At 45.9% G+C, this 17600-nt stretch overlaps 1 protein-coding gene across 1 annotated transcript in view; it reads left to right on the top strand.

Moving 5' to 3' along the window:
* Positions 1–17600, top strand: part of LOC148841502 (calcitonin gene-related peptide type 1 receptor-like) — a 36877-nt gene extending 19277 nt beyond the window's left edge. The window contains exons 2-13 of the mRNA XM_088918037.1: positions 1015–1122; positions 2837–2990; positions 5137–5244; positions 6612–6724; positions 7053–7144; positions 7815–7938; positions 8697–8850; positions 9962–10022; positions 10960–11026; positions 11404–11622; positions 13373–13414; positions 14768–17600. Coding sequence (XP_088774163.1) covers positions 1069–1122; positions 2837–2990; positions 5137–5244; positions 6612–6724; positions 7053–7144; positions 7815–7938; positions 8697–8850; positions 9962–10022; positions 10960–11026; positions 11404–11622; positions 13373–13414; positions 14768–15034 — 1455 coding nt within the window. The 5' untranslated portion in view covers positions 1015–1068 and the 3' untranslated portion in view covers positions 15035–17600. The remainder of the gene's footprint in view (positions 1–1014; positions 1123–2836; positions 2991–5136; positions 5245–6611; positions 6725–7052; positions 7145–7814; positions 7939–8696; positions 8851–9961; positions 10023–10959; positions 11027–11403; positions 11623–13372; positions 13415–14767) is intronic.

The following is a 17600-nucleotide window of genomic DNA, read 5'->3' as shown; positions in this document are numbered from 1 at the left end:
ATTTAAAAAAAAGATAATAACACCTGAAAACAAAAACAGGTCACTGAACACATTTATTGCATAAACCAAATGTTGATGCACGTCTGCTGGACTGGCAGCAGACGTGCTCGGGGAATGCAGTGGTTAGTTAAGGCCTTTGTGTAGCATTGGCACCACAACTTTTCTCACTCATACGCTCCTTGTAGCAGTGAAATCAGCATGTACCAACCCGTGACCTGAGGATTTAAGGGTCTGTCGCTGTGCATGTTCTCTCTGCAGAGTGTGGACAGGAAATGACCCTAGCGCAACGCAGATTGGACGTCTGCAGCTTGAAACACCCCAAAGTGCACGTAGAGCTGCAATCTGATTGCCTGGCTTTCCCTGCCCCCCAGCCCAATCACTGTTAGGTCTTTAAAGCAGAGTGTGGGGTCACTGTGGGAATGTTGTTTCAGCAAGTTTCTATTAACTTTGACCTTTAAGGAGGGAAGGGGGGTGGCTGAACCCAGGAGGAGTCGGACTAGGGAGACAGACACGGAAACGGCTCCAGAATCCCATACAGATGAAGGACGGACATGTCGGGCTCTGATTGCTCTCAGATGGGGGTGTAATCTAAACAGACAGAAAGCGCTGGGGCAAAACAGGATGCGCAATGCAAGAAGATCACTTTTCTATAAATTCTATAGTGTTTTGTGCAAATCTAGAATATCTGTCACAGAAAAATATATTTTCTGTGAGGATTTGGAAATATATAACACCAGAATCTGTCTGCATTTGTAGTGTTACCCCTATGATTCTGTCTGTTTTCAGTGTGGTACTACTGTATAATCCTAGGTGAGGTACATTCTAGGTGATAAGGGTCTAAATATTGTATTTCCTCCTGCAAAAAGTGTTGTTTTTTTCTTTCTAAAACCTAATTGCTTCTGGAGTGGAAACGTGACAGTGAGTTTGTTTGTCGCAGCTGCTTTTGTTTTCGAACTAACACTGCGTGGCATCGATGAGCGTGCTGAGCAGTTGTGCCCTCTCTCTCTCTTGCAGCCGGGTGACCCCTGGCACCAATGCCCCAGTGAGCCGGCCCGTGTCAGCAGAACCATGAGGATGGTGCGGGTCTTGTTGTGGGCACTGCTGATGGCACTGCTGGCCGTGGTAAGGAAATATAAATCCAGCTTTGAAACCCCAAAGCTGCCCGGCTGTGGGGAGTCACTTTCTTGCTCGTTTTGTTGTCTTTCTGGAATGCAGATCTACATTTCCATTTACACATCAGCATGACTTCTTTCATCTCTACCACATACAGTATATACTGTATGGTTGCATTCTGTACATATACAGTACATGTAACGTGACTTAGGCCTGGCTTGTGAGTAACGTCTCTGTTACTGACCTAAAAGCACTGATTACTCAGTAATAATTATTATAATTGCTTACACTTATATAGCGCTTTTCTGGACACTCCACTCAAAGCGCTTTACAGGTAATGGGGACTCCCCTCCACCACCACCAGTGTGCAGCCCCACCTGGATGATGCGACGGCAGCCATAGTGCGCCAGAACGCTCACCACACATCAGCTATCAGTGGGGAGGAGAGCAGAGTGATGAAGCCAATTCATAGATGGGGATTATTAGGAGGCCATGATTGGTAAGGGCCAATGGGAAATTTGGCCAGGACGCCGGGGTTACACCCCTACTCTTTTCGAGAAATGCCCTGGGATTTTTAATGACCATAGAAAGTCAGGACCTCGGTTTTACATCTCATCCGAAGGACAGCGCCTTTTTACAGTATAGTGTCCCCGTCACTACACTGGGGCATTAGGACCCACACAGACCGCAGGGTGAGCGCCCCCTGCTGGCCCCACTAACACCTCTTCCAGCAGCAACCTTAGTTTTTCCCAGGAGGTCCCCCATTCAGGTACTGACCAGGCTCACACCTGCTGAGCTTCAGTGGGCTGCCAGTTGTGAGTTGCAGGGTGATATGGCTGCTGGCCATAGAAGAGGTGTGATCTTTGCATCAGTGTGAAGCTGATCAGGCCAGTGGACTAGAGGATAGTGGGGAGGGGCAGGCCACAGGAGTTACAGTAACTCGTGGAGAGGTGGTGTGTCTCGCTGAGGAAGAGGCAGAAATGGGAGTCCACTCTCGCCATGCTGTGGTATGGACAGACCTTTTGATTATTTCATTAAGCGCTTTGAGTGGAGTGTCCAGAAAAGCGCTATATAAGTGTAAGCAATTATTATTATTATTATTATTATTATTATTATTATTCCTACAATTATCTCCAACCCTGCACTCCCACCAAAAATAATAACGCAGCTAAGTGCAAGACAGGAAGGTGCATTCCAGAAAGAAGTGTGCTTCCATAATGATACAGACAGATTACAGTTACAGTTCCTCTGAGTGAGGGTTCGTGTTGCCTGCCTGATACATTCCTAGCATTCATAGCATTGACATCATCTGTTAAAATAACATAACACTCTGCTTCTGTTGTTGCATAAGACATAACATAATATAGGGTTCATAACATTGAATAAAATGCATGCTACACTATGTTTTACGTTTAGATCTTTAGTTAGGATGTGGATTCAAATTTGAGTTAGTATGAAAACGTATGCATCTGTCTCCTGGAATAATGCTCTTGAGGGGTTGTGAATATTGTGACAACACGTTACAATGCATGGCCTATAAAGAGGTCATTAAAGCAGTTGAAGGGAAGTCTTACGCAAATTACTAATCCTTTCCCCATGCACATGTATACTGTATATGGCCAATAAACTCCTCTCTCTCCTCCCGTTGGCTGTTTGCTTTGCCTGAGCCTTGTGACACTGCTGTGGGACTCTGAGTGGTGTTTCTCTCCCCCTGCTGCTGTAGGTACCCGCCTGTGCCCAGGTGACAAACGGAGTGCAGCCTCAACAGACATTATCCCCTGACTCCAGTGATCTGGGGGTGTCCCGGGGGCAGATCCTCACTGCACAGTTTGAGTGCTACCTGAAGATCTTGAACGACCCCCCTTACTCTGGAAGTGGTGAGAAACCTGTCGCCTGCCGTTGGCAGTAGAGCTGGATGGAGCAAACTTTCACATTTTTAGGAAGTGCTGAAAATGAGGAGCTGGTAGGCAAGAATTTGGTCGAATTTGGCTTTCCAATTGTGCGAGGTGTCGGGTAATGTTGTGTCCTGTGTGGTTCATTAAATCTGTCTTGATGAAAATATTTTGTGGAGTTCACTGGGGCTAACATGCAAAACTCCAAATATGAAAATAGGTGGAGGATTCGTTGTCTGCCTTGCTAGGTGAAGCAAAGTGCTTTCATTCTCTTCCCAAAATGTGCCTGTTGATTAGTGTGAAGGGATTACACTGTATTCTTCTTTATTACCCAGCGGTGGCCTCCATCAGCATCACTTTGGATAACACAGTCTGGGTACTTGAATAATGGTTTCAAGCATCAGTCATTTACAGATCATAAATGCACACACACCTTATATGCCATGTGCTTTTATACTGCCAGATGGAGGGAGATGATGAGAACAGCATCAGGCATATCTGTTCCGCTCATGCAAAGTTGAAATTATTTACTGTTTCTATTTCGATTTATTTTTTACCTTCCAGTAAAATCATTCATGGGCTGAACACACATCACAATTGGCCAGACCATTAACGACATCAGTGTCAGTAATTTTTCAGTCACGGCCACAGCTAGAAATCCCCGTGTCTCCTGCCCTTCAGTATGCTTCCCCCTGCTGCGGCAGTGCTCACAGATTGCTTGGGCAAATTGCAGAACGCCATCTTTCCAGGCTTCTTGTAGCTGTCGAGTTTTCAACTGCGCCTGACTGGGCACGAACACGACCTCGACCCGTCATGTAGGCTTGATCACTCATCTGATGATGTCTGAGGCGTCTTTCTGAAACTCCTGGGGTTAAATATTGTAGACGGCTCTGTGAGAACCCCCAAAGTTGGCATGTTGCCGTGTTAGTGGTGAGCCACATGGGTGGAGGCTGGCAAGAGTTCTGTTAGGGGAGCTAACCTGCTATGGTAAAATGTACCACAGATAGAGACTCCCCTAGCAACCATTAATAACGTCATTAGTGCACCTTTTTTACCACAGTTAATGAGCGGCTCAGAATAAAGCCTCCCAGTTGTTGCCACCCTGGCACTGGAACAAACAAGCTTTTCTGTGCCAGCATTATCTCACCATCCTAAAGACACTGAGGGGGAAACAACAGCTCGTAAGGGGAAATGGGCTGTGTCTCCAAGCTGAGCTGCTGCAGTAATCAAGTAAATATATTTAAAGTTCACGATCCCAACAGGGACTTGCAGACTTCCTTTAATTGTTTATTTCTGCTCAGCGGAGGACAATTCACGTTCTTGAGCTTACACAAAGAAACCCAAGGCTCTGCCCAGATGTTTTGAAGAAGTTATTTCTGTGAGAGTTTCCTCACCTATTCATTGATACTGTATGCTTCACAACTCAAATCTTCCACCAAACTCTGTGAGTGAGTAACTTGAAGATCTGTAAGCCTTGGTTTTTAGCTGTAATAGGTTCTATTTGCTGTGTACATATATAGATTGCACTGTTCTGGTTTTGCGTCCGTGGGTGTTGATGTTTTGCTGTATGAATGAGCAGTAAGTGAGGTGCTGGGGGAGATACCAGGGGTATTTGTGTTGACAGGGACAGAGTGCTGGGAGTGCCCACTTGTGAACTGGCTCCTGGGTGCTGGGCATATCAGTGATGAATTCAGACATCAGGCTTCTTAGATAGCAATGCCCTTCAGCTCCAAGACTAATGTCGGAGTGTTTGGTGTTGTTTTAAAAGTATGTAAGGTTTATTTTATATAGTACAGTTTTCTGGATTATTGTACAGCCACAGTATAGAGCCAACATTTGGGTGCCTGTCTCCTCGGTGACATGTGTAAAGGACGATAGAATTTCCATTTTGTAGACACATCTGGTGTGTTCAGGCCTCAGGCGTTCAGCAGGGCTGGGCCTGGTCGGTGCCGGGATGGCAGAACTCTAAGGAAAACCAGGTTTTCCTTAAAACTATGTTGCTGCTGCATGCGGTATTGGTGGACCAATAGGTGGCGCTCCTGCCTCTGGACCAGAATATCCAAATCAAAGCCACATCGCAGGGACGGGGGACACTGGATAAGGACAAGGAATTTTTTGCTGTTCCCCGCAGATCCCTACTGTAACCGCACATGGGACGGCTGGCTGTGTTGGGGGGACTACCACCCAGGAACGGCGATGCAGCACTGCCCGGAGTATTTCCAGGACTTTGATCCCTCAGGTCAGTGACCTTTCCCTGTGCCTTGTCACTTCCCCTAAAGCCCAGCCCGCACAAGGACATACAGTCAGGAGACACCTTCATTCCTGCTGCCTGCCTCAAAAGTGCACAAATGCCCGATGCCACTGGACAATGCTGTTCTTACAAACTTTGTAAAGGAAGGTGGAAATGAAGAGACCAAGCTGTGTGAATAATGTTGCTTTTTATTAGCCCAATACAATTTCTTGCATTAGGAATTTGTCTTTTCACATACCTCAGCTTGCTCTTTATGAGACACAGAAACACAGACAGAGAGAGAAGCATGGGGTCAGAGCACAGGGTCAGCCATTGTACAGCACCCCTGGAGTAGTTGGGGTTAAGGGCCTTGCTCAGGGGCCCAACAGAGTAGGAATCCTCTGCCAGCTGCAGGATTTGAACCAGCAACCTTCCAGTCACGGGCACAGCTCCTTAGCCACAGAGCCCCCGCTCCACCTGAGGGATAGCTGATAAATTGTGGCTAGAGGGGACTGTATGTTCTGTAAATAGGGTCATCTCCCAAAATCATGTGGCCTGCGACCTCACACTTGCTAAGTCTCTTCCTGGTTGGTCGGAGGCAAAATGTTTTCTGCAGTTTTGCCCAAAGTAGAAGCCAGGGTCTACTCAGGGAAATGTTTCCATGTTTCAAGAAGCATGGAAAACAGCAAGCCTTTATGGGAAAACAGTTCATCTGGACACATGTCTCCCTGTGTGTGCTGGGCTTAAAAGCTACTAGAGACAGAGAGGGAGAAGCTATCTAGTAGGCTGCAGCAGCTCAGGTGATTGCAGCCTCAAGTCAGGTGTCACAGCCCTAGCTCCCTTTGTGCAAATGAAAAGGCACAGCAAAAATGCAGCACGTAATCTGGGTGCTGAAATGTGTTGACCAGGACTCTCAAGTTTAGTGCACATTACTGCTGCTCTTAAAAAAGACTTACAGTATGACTTTTTTTGCATTGATTTTAATGATTTCCTGTGACGTACAAAGTCACTACCCTGCCTGGCCTTATCTGGTTAAGATTTATTTTTGCTTTCTCCTCCCGCTGAAACTTATGTTTCCTTAAGGCCCAAGGCTTCTGGCCGGAGTCAGTGGGGTGATTGAAAAATGCGTCTGGTCTTCTTGTGTTTATAATCCTTGCACACGGAACTCCCTCCTTAATTATGCCAAAGTTTCTATAATCCATCATAATGACATCGGTAGCCGTTTCTAAATCTCTCGTCTTATCTTTTTGTCTTGACGTTCTGTCCTTTTTTGGCAAGTGCCTTCGGGTGTGTATTCTATTGTTCTACGTTGTCCAGCCTTGCAGCGGTCACAGGCTGACCATTGGCATTTGTCCATGTTGGTCCTCTCCCTGCAGAGAAGGTGATGAAGGTCTGCAACCAAGATGGCCAGTGGTTCCGGCACCCTGAGAGCAATCGCACCTGGACCAATTACACTCTCTGCTCTGCTTATACTGAGATCAAGCTCAAGGTGAGAACTACTGAGTCATGCCTGAGAAAGCTGCTTTCTCAGCCTTGCTGGGTGCTCTTTGAACATTGCAAAGGACAACATGCAAGCTTTAACATACATGTAAGAAGCATGTACAGTATATGTATTTAAATCAAAACAGTTTTTGATTTTAGGCTTGGGTGGGTCTGTTCTCTGTATTTACAAGGATTCTGCTTTAATTCACTTCTTCATGATTGATGTTTTAATGTGACAGGGTGCACCGTATGTGGGAGTATTTTTATTTCCAAGCGTTGTGCAGGCTTGTTTGTTGTTGTTTTTTTGCTCTGACTGTACATGCTCTCTTCCCCAGACAGCATACCACCTGTATTATATGGCGATAACCGGACATTGCCTGTCGGTGGTGTCTCTGCTGATCTCTCTCTTCATCTTCTTCTACTTCAAGTGAGTCTGCCCCCTCTATCCCCAGCTTCAGAACACTATCCATGATGCCACATTACAGCTGCAGAAATCCAGTGGAGGCAGAACTGGCTGGTCTAGACAAGTTGTAGCTGGGAGGGATTCTACAGTCTAAACTACACCTTAAGAACATAAGAAACATTGCAAAACAAGAGGGAAGGATTTGCCCCATCTGGCCCTTGTGGTAATAAGTAGATAATTAACCAGGGATCTCATCCAGCTGTTTCTAGAAAGAAGCCAGGGTATTGACTCCAATGGTGTGAATGGTTAGTTTCTTCCATACTCTTGGGTAAAGAAGTGCCTCGTGTTCTTGGGTTGTAAATGTACTTCCATGGATTTTCCACTTTTGCCCTCTGGTTCGTGTTTCACTGTTTTGTGAGGAAGTGTTCTGGGTTGCGTAAACAGTGAATAAAAAGTTAGGTCCACCTTGCACAGCTTGTTTTCCGTACAAAATCCCAAGCCAGACCGTTCTGGGTGGAGGTATGTTACACTAGATGTTTGCTAAATTGCTCAGTCCAACAAAGCACCTGGGCTTTCTCCTGTTTCCTAATTTGAAATTTGAAAGTCATTTCCTGCAAGCAATGAAACAAACTCTGCAAACTAAAAATGGTAGTAATCATGGTCACTCAAGCTGCATTATTTTTACTTTCTGCAGGAGTTTGAGCTGCCAGAGAATTTCTCTGCACAAGAACCTTTTCCTCTCCTTCATCCTCAACTCCATTCTCACCATGATCTCTCTCTCTGTGGCCAGCAACCAGGAGATTGTGGCCAGCAACCCGGTGAGAGCTGTGTTGCCCTACTACTCCACATGCCTGCCAGCTACAGGAATATTCCAGCTGCCCTACCTGCAGACCATTTTGCTGCCGTACCAAAATGTACAACATTTTTAATTTCCTCCTCCTTTTGTGCCTCCAGCTTGATATACATCTTCATACTTTTCTATAGCGACTTTCAGCAAAGTCCGATGTTCTCTGGAGCAAAACATCTGCACCGCGAGGAGCAGTGTTGATTAGTGTGTTTCAGTGCTGTGTCTTGTTCTTCCCCTGTGATCACCTGTGTGAATCCGTTCTCCCGGCTCACATTCTGAACGGTCCTACAGTAAACAGTAAAAGTGACACCGGTTCTGTCTGTTCTTGCTTTTGGACTCAACTGCTTTGATAAAGTCCTGTCACAGTGTGCCCCAAGGGTGACTGTCGCGGTTCCGCGTGGTATCGTGCCCTCCGCCACCCCGTGCCGTCCCACAGCACCTGGGGCGCGAACCCGGGTCTTTGGCGTAATGCAACAGGGAACGAGCCGCATGAGCTAAAGGAGACCTCCCCCAGCCCAGGCAGCTGAGGTCCCTGCTACACGTAGTGAGGGCGATGACGTCACCGTATCTGAACTAGCTCCGCTGCACCAGCACCTGTGCAGTGCTACCCAGAGGAGCTCAAAACCAGATTGTGCCACGTGTCCCAGTGTATGTCATCCCCTCCCTACTCCATGTGCCCATTTGTTTCTAAGCATATCCAATTCCTTCTGCGACTCTCTGTGGGAGCAGGCTGGCTGCAAGGTGCTACAGTTCCTCAACCTCTACACTACTGGCTCCAGCTACTTCTGGATGCTGTGCGAGGGGATCTACCTGCACACGCTCATCATCGTGGCTGTGTTCGTGGAGGAGCAGCAGCTGCGCTGGTACTACATCCTGGGCTGGGGTGAGTCTCACAGGGTTTCACAGTCTCAGTTCACACAGCGGGACAGATAGAAAGAGAGAGTGGAAAGTGTGCGGTGGCGTAGTACAGGAAACCACAAACATGTGTAAGCAGGGGGGATTTCTCAGTGACTGCATTTGTTTTTTGCTTGTAAATCTAGCAGTGCTCTCTCTCCAGCACTACCAGAGTCTCGCGGCTCTAGCTTAAGAGTGGTGGATCAAATAGGTCTTAATTACTGTCAGTAAGATAAAAGTTATTCTGCAGATAAATTGAAGTGTGTTATTTCATGAGACATTGTTTTGACAAATCACGTGAACCAGGCTTTTTGGAGCTAATTCATCATTTCCCTGTGGTCAGGGTTGAAGCCTAGCACACGTCCACTTGTTTTCAATGCAGTACAAATAAGCTTTATTGGCATGGAATATTACACAGGTATCGGCAAAGCATCATTCAATATTGAACTGGATTGCAGGATATTAGCAGCGTGCTTGATATGTTGCAGTAGACAACAACATATTACAGAGGTATGCAATGCGGTTTCTTTGTTTTATATTTAGTGAATTAAGAGACTTAGATGTGCTTGTCTGGGCAAAGCAACCTTAGGATCTCGATTGACAGATTGAGAATGGGGGAACGTGCGCAGTTCAATCCCTTGTGCCGTTTCCCTCATCACGACCTGGAGCGTATAACAGTTGGGATTTTACTGGGATAATACTGTGTGTTATCCCAAGGCTTTAACATCTTTTTCCTGAGTACAAATCAGACTCGTGGTATTTTTGCAATAACAGGTACTGTTTTATCTCAGTGGTGCTGACCTCCTTTACTACAAAAACCAGTTAAACGGTGGTCGTTGTTTATGAAACATTAAGAAATAATGTTAAAGCATAAAGAAGTGTCTCATGTCTCATTAATAAAAAAATAGACCAAGCACTATTAGAAGATAACGTTGCTTTTTTCTAAGCTTGGTAGCCATTTCTTTTCTTTTGTATAGCTTTTTTAAAATATATCATTTGAGTGCAATTACATTTTTTTGAAGGCCCATCAACAGTTTCAGCTCAGCCTCCCTTTGACGTTAAAGCTGTGTCTGTGATGGACTGTTGTGGTTTTCTTGTAGTTTTCCCTCTGGTGCCCACCACCATCCACGCAGTGGCCAGACTGAACTTCTTCAATGACAAGTAAGAATCACACGAGCTGCCTCAGCCCTCTCCGCAATGTGTCTTTATATGGAGTTTATTGAACTAAAGTTCGGGAGGGATGACAACAGCCACGCTCAGTCATCCCCAGCCGTCAGTGATTAGCAATCTCTCCCTTCGTCCTTCCTCCACTGAACACTATAAATACCAAATGCGATATCTCCCTCCCTCGCGTGCGACTCCTCCCCAGCTCCACCTCTGCAGCTGCCCCTTGGTCACCTTGCAGGGGGGTCCTGGCCTCCTCATCCTACGGCCAGGAGGTCGGCCCTCAGCCAAGCGGGTTAAGCCAAATATTCACTCCACAATAGTTCACCACACTTTGATTTTGGGGCGTCATCATTCCTCGTGAAATAACACACAACACCGAGAGCAAAACCGAGCAGGCACAAACCCGTAGCTGGGAAGTTGTGCTTACCTGTATGTTCCATACTCCATACAGGGCCTGACACAGAAGCTCATGTAAAAAGCTAGTATTTATGCAGTGCATTTTGTTGGAGAGGGGGGCGTGGTTTCAAGATATAGCAAACACTAACTTACTAACTTGTTGCTGTAACTATTTAATGGAAAAACAATCACATTTCTCTGAATCTGCATTACTTCACTGTTGAACTTACCAAACCACTCACCACCTGCTGCCCCAACCTAATGGATGAGGAAGAGGAAACGACTTGATTTGAAATCACAGCACGCATGGCAGTCTCAAGCATGGTCGCTGGTGTCTTTATTCTAATGCATTAAAAATTACCTTATTATCCTTGAAGCCTTCTGCTTTTTCAGAACTGCATTCACTGTGAAACAGTTTCTGGCTGAGTAGTTTGTTTTAGCTTTGCATTGAAACTCATGCCCTGCTCTATTTGCATATGAAAGATTATTCAACATCTGTTCTTCGTAGTATTTTTCTCTCTGTTATCTCCAATAGGTGCTGGATCAGTTCAAACACAAGCCTGCTTTACATTATTCATGGGCCAATTCACGCTGCTTTAGTGGTGAGTCATCAAACCACTGCACATTGAATGCAGAGTAATTAAAGTAACCATTGGGTTCCTTTTTCCTTGTACACCGTTATCTCCAGTGCAGTATTAGAGTAATAAAGAGACCTACAGTAGAAAACCAGCAGACACAGTGGCCCTCCAGGACTGATCTCTGTTTTTGGTGCTTTAAAAGACTTTTCCTTCTCCCTGGCACAATTGATCTTTCTTTGTTAGGCAAAGAAATTCAGTACAATGTGTGTAATCAGTGGTTAATAATAATAATAGTTTAATTTATATTACAGCTAAAAGTAGCATCTCAAAGCGCTTTACAGAAGGCGTACTGTAATGTACTGTATAACAGCAGATTGGCTGTCTCTCTCCTTGTCCTGCAGGTGAACCTGTTCTTCCTGCTGAACATCATGCGCGTCCTCATCACCAAGCTCAAGGTCACCCACAGCGCGGAGTCCAGCACCTACATGAAAGCAGTGCGCGCCACGCTCATCCTGGTCCCCCTGCTGGGCATCCAGTTCGTGCTGGTGCCCTGGACCCCCGAGGGCCGGTCCGCACAGATGGTCTACGAGTACATCACGCACATCTTAATGCACTACCAGGTACAGCCGCGGCCCCCCTCTCCCCACTTCACGCACCGCAGGAAGCAACCCCTGTGTCTGTTTCTTTTTTCATGTCATCTCTTTTGCGGCAGATTGTAGGATAAAGCAGGTCAGGCCAATCCAGAAAAAAAGTGTTAATTTAATTAGAAAAGTTAATAGCTGGTGGTACCACTGGCACTGCACTGGCACCATTAACCTTAACCCTGTTTTAGAGGATTATGTCATTATTTTCAACCTTTCTAGACTTGCTTTCAGCATGTTACTATGTGTCTTAGCACTGTGCTGGCCTCTTTTTAATACCTTACATTGCCTGAATGAGAACATTAATGAGACGTTCTGCAGGTTCCTAGGCTGTAGACAAAATTAAGTCTCATCCACAGTGAAACCGCAGGAGGACGTATACTGCGACTTCTTTACTCTTTTCTTAGTTTAAACCTGCTGATCTCACTTTCTCACGTCCCTTTCAGTGTCAGCATGTTCTGCCATGCCGTGCTAACCCTACACGCAGCTTCGTAATTCTGTCTGAAGCTTGTGAATTCAGTCTATGTCTGTGAAATTGACTGGTCAGCAACATTAATGCATGACATCCTACTTTTTTTGCTGACAATAATAAATGTGAACTTTGCAAGAAAGCTGCCAGCCCTGGTCCCAGCTTCACTTTTTCACTCCTTTGGTAATGTAGAATTGTCAATTATTGTTGGATCCCCCGGCTGTGTATTTTCCACTTCATGACTCACAGCTGCGAACCCAGCACACAGGGGAGAGCGAGGAAGTGCAGGCAGACTCCTCCACCCCGCCCACCTTCGAGCCACGCGCCTTTTAACACTCCACAGGCCGTGCAGCGCCGCCTGGAGGAGAGGCGTGTCCCTCACTGACAGCACCCGGGAGGGGTGTGGCCCTCAGCGGCCAAATAACCCCACCCCACCCTACCCTCTGTGTGCCACTGTTTGGGGAATCAGAGCCAGCTAATAGCGTGAACCTCTGATGTCTGGTATAACAGTTCAGCCTCTGCCTGGGCAAGCACCTTTATTGGCTGGGTTATGCAGGAGGCAGAACATTAATGCTCATATAGAAGTGTCCAGTGCCAGCAGCACCCTCTATTCTTCTTTGGGCCTCACAGATGCAGCAGGGCAGAGGGCTCTTACTGCTTGTGCACAGGTCTGACATCAGATCAGAATATTTTTACATTTGTAACCCAGTTAGTTTTGCATGTTTTATTTTTAGACTCAAGCAAAAAAGCGGGCTGATCATTTTTACAAACCCGTGACAGAAAAGGTGTGTCACAAATTAAAAAAAATTAAAAGCCACATATATATCCTCTTGTGGTGTGTGCGTGGTGTAGCACGATCGGTGTACACACATCAGGCAGAAGGCAGTTCACGTAGAAATGGCGTGTGATGTGTGCTCAGTTGTTCAAGTTTGACGCACATAAAAAACAGAAACCTCTGAGAGCCACTGAGAACCAGCTCTGTGTTTTGCTCTCGTCACTTCCTGCCAGGATAAGCTGCAGGCTTGAAGGGTATGTGTTTGATTTGTAATATTAATACTAATATGCTTGAAACTGTGACATGTTTTTTGGGGGTGAAGGGGGTGGTGTGCCACACTTTTTTATGTTTATGCCACTATTCTTTGGGCCTGATTACTAGAAACACTAGTGCAGAAGGCAGGTGCAGGTCTGTCAGAAAGAGGAGGGTAAGGCAGAACTCATTGTACCGCTGAACACACAGTATAACAACCTCTCTCTCTGCAGGGGTTCATGGTTGCAACTATATTCTGCTTCTGCAACGGAGAGGTAAGAATCCTCCTGGTACAGCTATCTATTTGATGGCATAGTGGCTGTGTCGGAATTAAACCCTGTGGGGGCAAGACATTGGCATGGGAAAAAAGTAGGTAGGTGAGTGTACGCCGAGGTAGATATATTCATTACAGGTTGAAAGTATTAATGAGTCACAACTTAAAAAAAAATGTTTATAGGAGGAGAAAAGGAAGTGTGAACCAGCAATGTCTTCACATCCGCTGTCCCTCCCACTGATATAACCCCAATGGGCATGTTGATCGTAGTCGTGTTACAGCATGTATATAGTTTTTGTACCTCTCAGTTTAATCCTCTGAGGAGTCATGTCCTAACTGGAGAATGCATGGAATGGACCAATGCTGTACTTAAACACTGTCGGACAACTAATGCATCTAGTGCATTTCGATATAAGGAGAGATAGCAGATAACATAGTCTACCAGTCAGGCGTTTCTTCACCACTCTTCCAATTGGTACCATCTTTTCTGAAAGACACTGTGTATCACATTTATTTACTTTGCAGGCTTTTATCCAAAGCACCTTACGTTAGATATCATATCTGGTCATGATACCAAGGTTGTATATAACAGTAGCATAACACAATACTAAAACCGCAGAAAACAGTCATTGTACTGTGAAGTGCCAGGATTTTGATCTGTGCTCAAAAGCTTCAGTGCTGTTTGACAGAAAGGACGTAACATAATGGAAAGGTCAGAACATACTGTAGGGTTCGGTCAAGGGCCTCTGGGGTCAGGGATCCTGAAAGGGTGGGTTTTCAGCATCTTCTGGAAGATAGTGAGTCCGCGGTTCTGACTGCAGTGCAGATCAGGATGGAACGATTATTTTCGAAACATGCCACTCAAGGACTGGCCCTAGTGGGTTGAATGCTACAGAAATGAGATGGGAGGCAAATCAGGGCAACACTGGTGTTGGTGTCGTTTGCTTCTCCAGTGGGCGTCAGAGCATGGTACGAGGCAGATTTGCTTCCCCGATAAGATGAGGAAGAGTTGAACTCCAGTTCCTAAGGGTTCCTCAGGGTACACTTGGCTTCCAGACCATCCACTTCCCTGCCTGTTTAACAGGTGTCTTACTAATCGCAAAAACCGCAACACTTCAGAAGGCGTTTTTGTCACACCTGGACTTTCAGGTGGGGACATTGTTTCAATTGACTATCCCTCGAACAAAAGGTGCCCATGTGATCTTCTAAATTCGTCGAAAGCTTACAGTAGGTCACAACACAATTGAAAGAACCTAGCAGGACTCCAGGAGGTAAGTCGGACACTCCCAGGCATGACCTTCCAGGAAAGCACTTCTGGGACTGGCTGGTTAAACAGCTGCCCTCTCCCCCGCAGGTCCAGGCAGCCCTGAAGAGGAAGTGGATGCAGTACAGGATGCAGTGCAATGGCCGGCTCATGACAATTGACTCGCACTCCAACTACCACACCAACTCCTCCATCACCGACATGAGCCGGGTGACCGTCGGCCCACCCCCCAGCTTCCCCAACATGGCCCCCCACGAGAGGCAGGGCGAGAAGACCAACGGCACGGCCAACGGGCAGAGCAACGGGAAGGGCAGCTCCGCGGAGGAGATGAAGAGGCTGGATGCCACCCTCATCTGACCGCCGGCGCACACGGAGACCCCCGGGGCACGCGAGCACACTCGGGCGCACAGGCGAAGGCTCTCGTGATCTCGCACGCACACGTGCACGGGCAAACCTTTTTCCACACTGTATCCCTGAAAGCCCTCCAGCTATACAGCTACACCCACACCCCTTATAACCAACAAGCACGGGCCAGGCCGGTCCAGCTGCCTGACTGCTTGTGCCCGTGATGCACTGACGCAGCACCAGCATCTGCACATCGCACAAGTTCAAAGAGGACGCTTCCCTGAATCTCTTGCAGTTGCGCTGTCATTGTTTTCTGTGCCAAATGTACATAGGTTTTTCCTCCTTTTTGGAAGGTTTTCTCCTTTCAGTCAGCTTTCATTGGTTGTTATTCTTGAGAGGACACTGGACCCTTTTCTGGAGAGAAGCCACCAACGGGCCACCATGTGACTGTGAAATTTAGCAGAGGTTCTGGGATTGTGCTTGTTGAACTGCAGTCTGCTGACTTCGAACTCCACCGCAGATAGAATGAAGACTGGTCTGTCCCAGTAAGGATGGAGCCACCAGTGCCTACTTCATATGTTTATGAGATGCTAATATGGACTGCAGAGTTTGCATGAAATCTACCGTGCACAAAGGTAATAGACCACTTACAGAAAGAGTTTTTTTTTTTCTTACTATTGCTACAGCTGTTTCCCGCTGTATGTTTTAAGTTTTGCCTAGGAATCTTTCATAACCTGACATGGTTTAGCGTGAATGCAAGTAACTCTGAGTGCTTTTTTTATGCACCGAACTTGAAAAATTGTTGGGCTGGGTGACCTTTGGAAATGCACTAAAAGGTGTAAAAGAGTCTGTTTTGGGTTTCTGCCATTTTTAAGCACTCTCTTTAACTTTTAAGGACCAAATTACAGATCTAGGAGTTAAAAGCATGTAAAAGCTTTCTCCTTTCATCGCTGAATGTGTGTGGGTAGCTACTGCAGTACCTGAAGTTTATGCAGCTTTCCCTGAGGAATGGCTCCCCCTATAGGTGAAGTAAGGGATGGGCAGAGCAGACCTGTAACCCTGGCCGAAGTGGAGATTTCAGAGCTATCAGCACCACTCTGTAGGCTACAGTGACCTTGGGATTTCAGTAAACCCACCTTAAGGTTTCTTAACCAATCTTTTTTATGAAATTGATAAATTACTATCCCCCCTTCCCCCCAATCTTCTGTTTGTTATTAAGAGACCTCGGGTTGATCACTCCAGTGTCCCCAGTCATGAAGGGTCACTGCTTCTGGCTTCCTTTCTACCCCATTTGTCCCCTTGAACCCTGTTACCAGTCTGGGCATACAATCCAGCCAGCCAGGGTTGGCTTATTCTAATACATGCCTTCATTCACCTTCGAAACGTTCAGGGGAATGGGTCAAAGTCATTGTCTCAAGAGGCATTGCAAGGCAGCCTAGATGTAAAATTTAATATCAAGGCATAAGGCAAATCAAATATCTGCACTAATGAAATTATAGAGTATATACATTAAAATTTTCAAATTGAAAATAAGAGGTGTCCATTAAATTTAGGATTCAGGTTTCCCTAAATCCAGACTTTGCTGTCCAAGATGAGAATTGTCCTACCAGTCTATTTTACCAGGATCTCTGACTTTCCTTCTATTCCTTCTGAAGGTGTCTCTATATGAACAGATGCTCTCTATATGCTTTGCATTAAGAAAAAAGATGCTAAGAAATGATTATGAGGGATCACAGCAGTAGAAGAAACGCTAGATAAATAGAAAGATTTACTGAAGCGTCTCCAGCGTGATCTGCTGCTGAGATGTGAAGTGGAAACTGATGACAGACGTTTCATAAGCAGTGTAGGAAGGTAATCTCCGCATTTGAGCCACATTGGGTCATGGGGCCAGAGCTTATCCTGGTTTTCATGGCATTAGGAAAAGGAGAAACTATGTCACTCCCCCCACTGTACTGAATGCTGGTCCTTCACAGGAAATATCCCCCATCATGTTGGTCACCTTTTATACAGCTGGGTCCCCAGCAGTATAAATAAACTACCTACAACAGCAGGTCTACAGCAGTATAGCCATGACTCACAGGCACGTTCTTATTGAAGAAGCAATTCTTGGAATGGAAGCGGTTTTCTTAGATGTCAAAGGGAGGACGAAACACGTATCATCCCAGACCATGGTATGCCACTGGATTCTAGGAAAAATTATTGTTACATGCATTGTAATGCAGTGCAATTCCTAGTAAAAGGTTTGAGATTCTAAGTGTCTGAATTATTTTACCACATTAAATGGTCCACAAAGGACAGGAGTTTATAAAGCTATTATTGTGGTCTGCTCTCTCCTACGCTATGCTTAAAATTCAAGCTACCACCGTTTCTGTGAAGATGAATGCCGAGCCAACAGGGTAGAGCACTGTGAGGAGACAGTTTTCTTGATCCCCAAACATTCCCTTTCAATTGCTACCTGAGTAATGAACATGAAAATATTCCTTCATATTTTTTTGTATTACAGTGGATGTTGCTGTCGTTATGACTTGTACTGTAGTGATTAATCACGAGCATAAATAAATACGTCAAAGAGCAAAAA

This window comes from Atractosteus spatula, chromosome 1 (genome assembly GCF_055471065.1).
Source record: "Atractosteus spatula isolate fAtrSpa1 chromosome 1, fAtrSpa1.hap1, whole genome shotgun sequence".
NCBI lineage: Eukaryota > Metazoa > Chordata > Actinopteri > Semionotiformes > Lepisosteidae > Atractosteus > Atractosteus spatula.
This window is presented reverse-complemented; position numbering and strand designations above follow the sequence as displayed.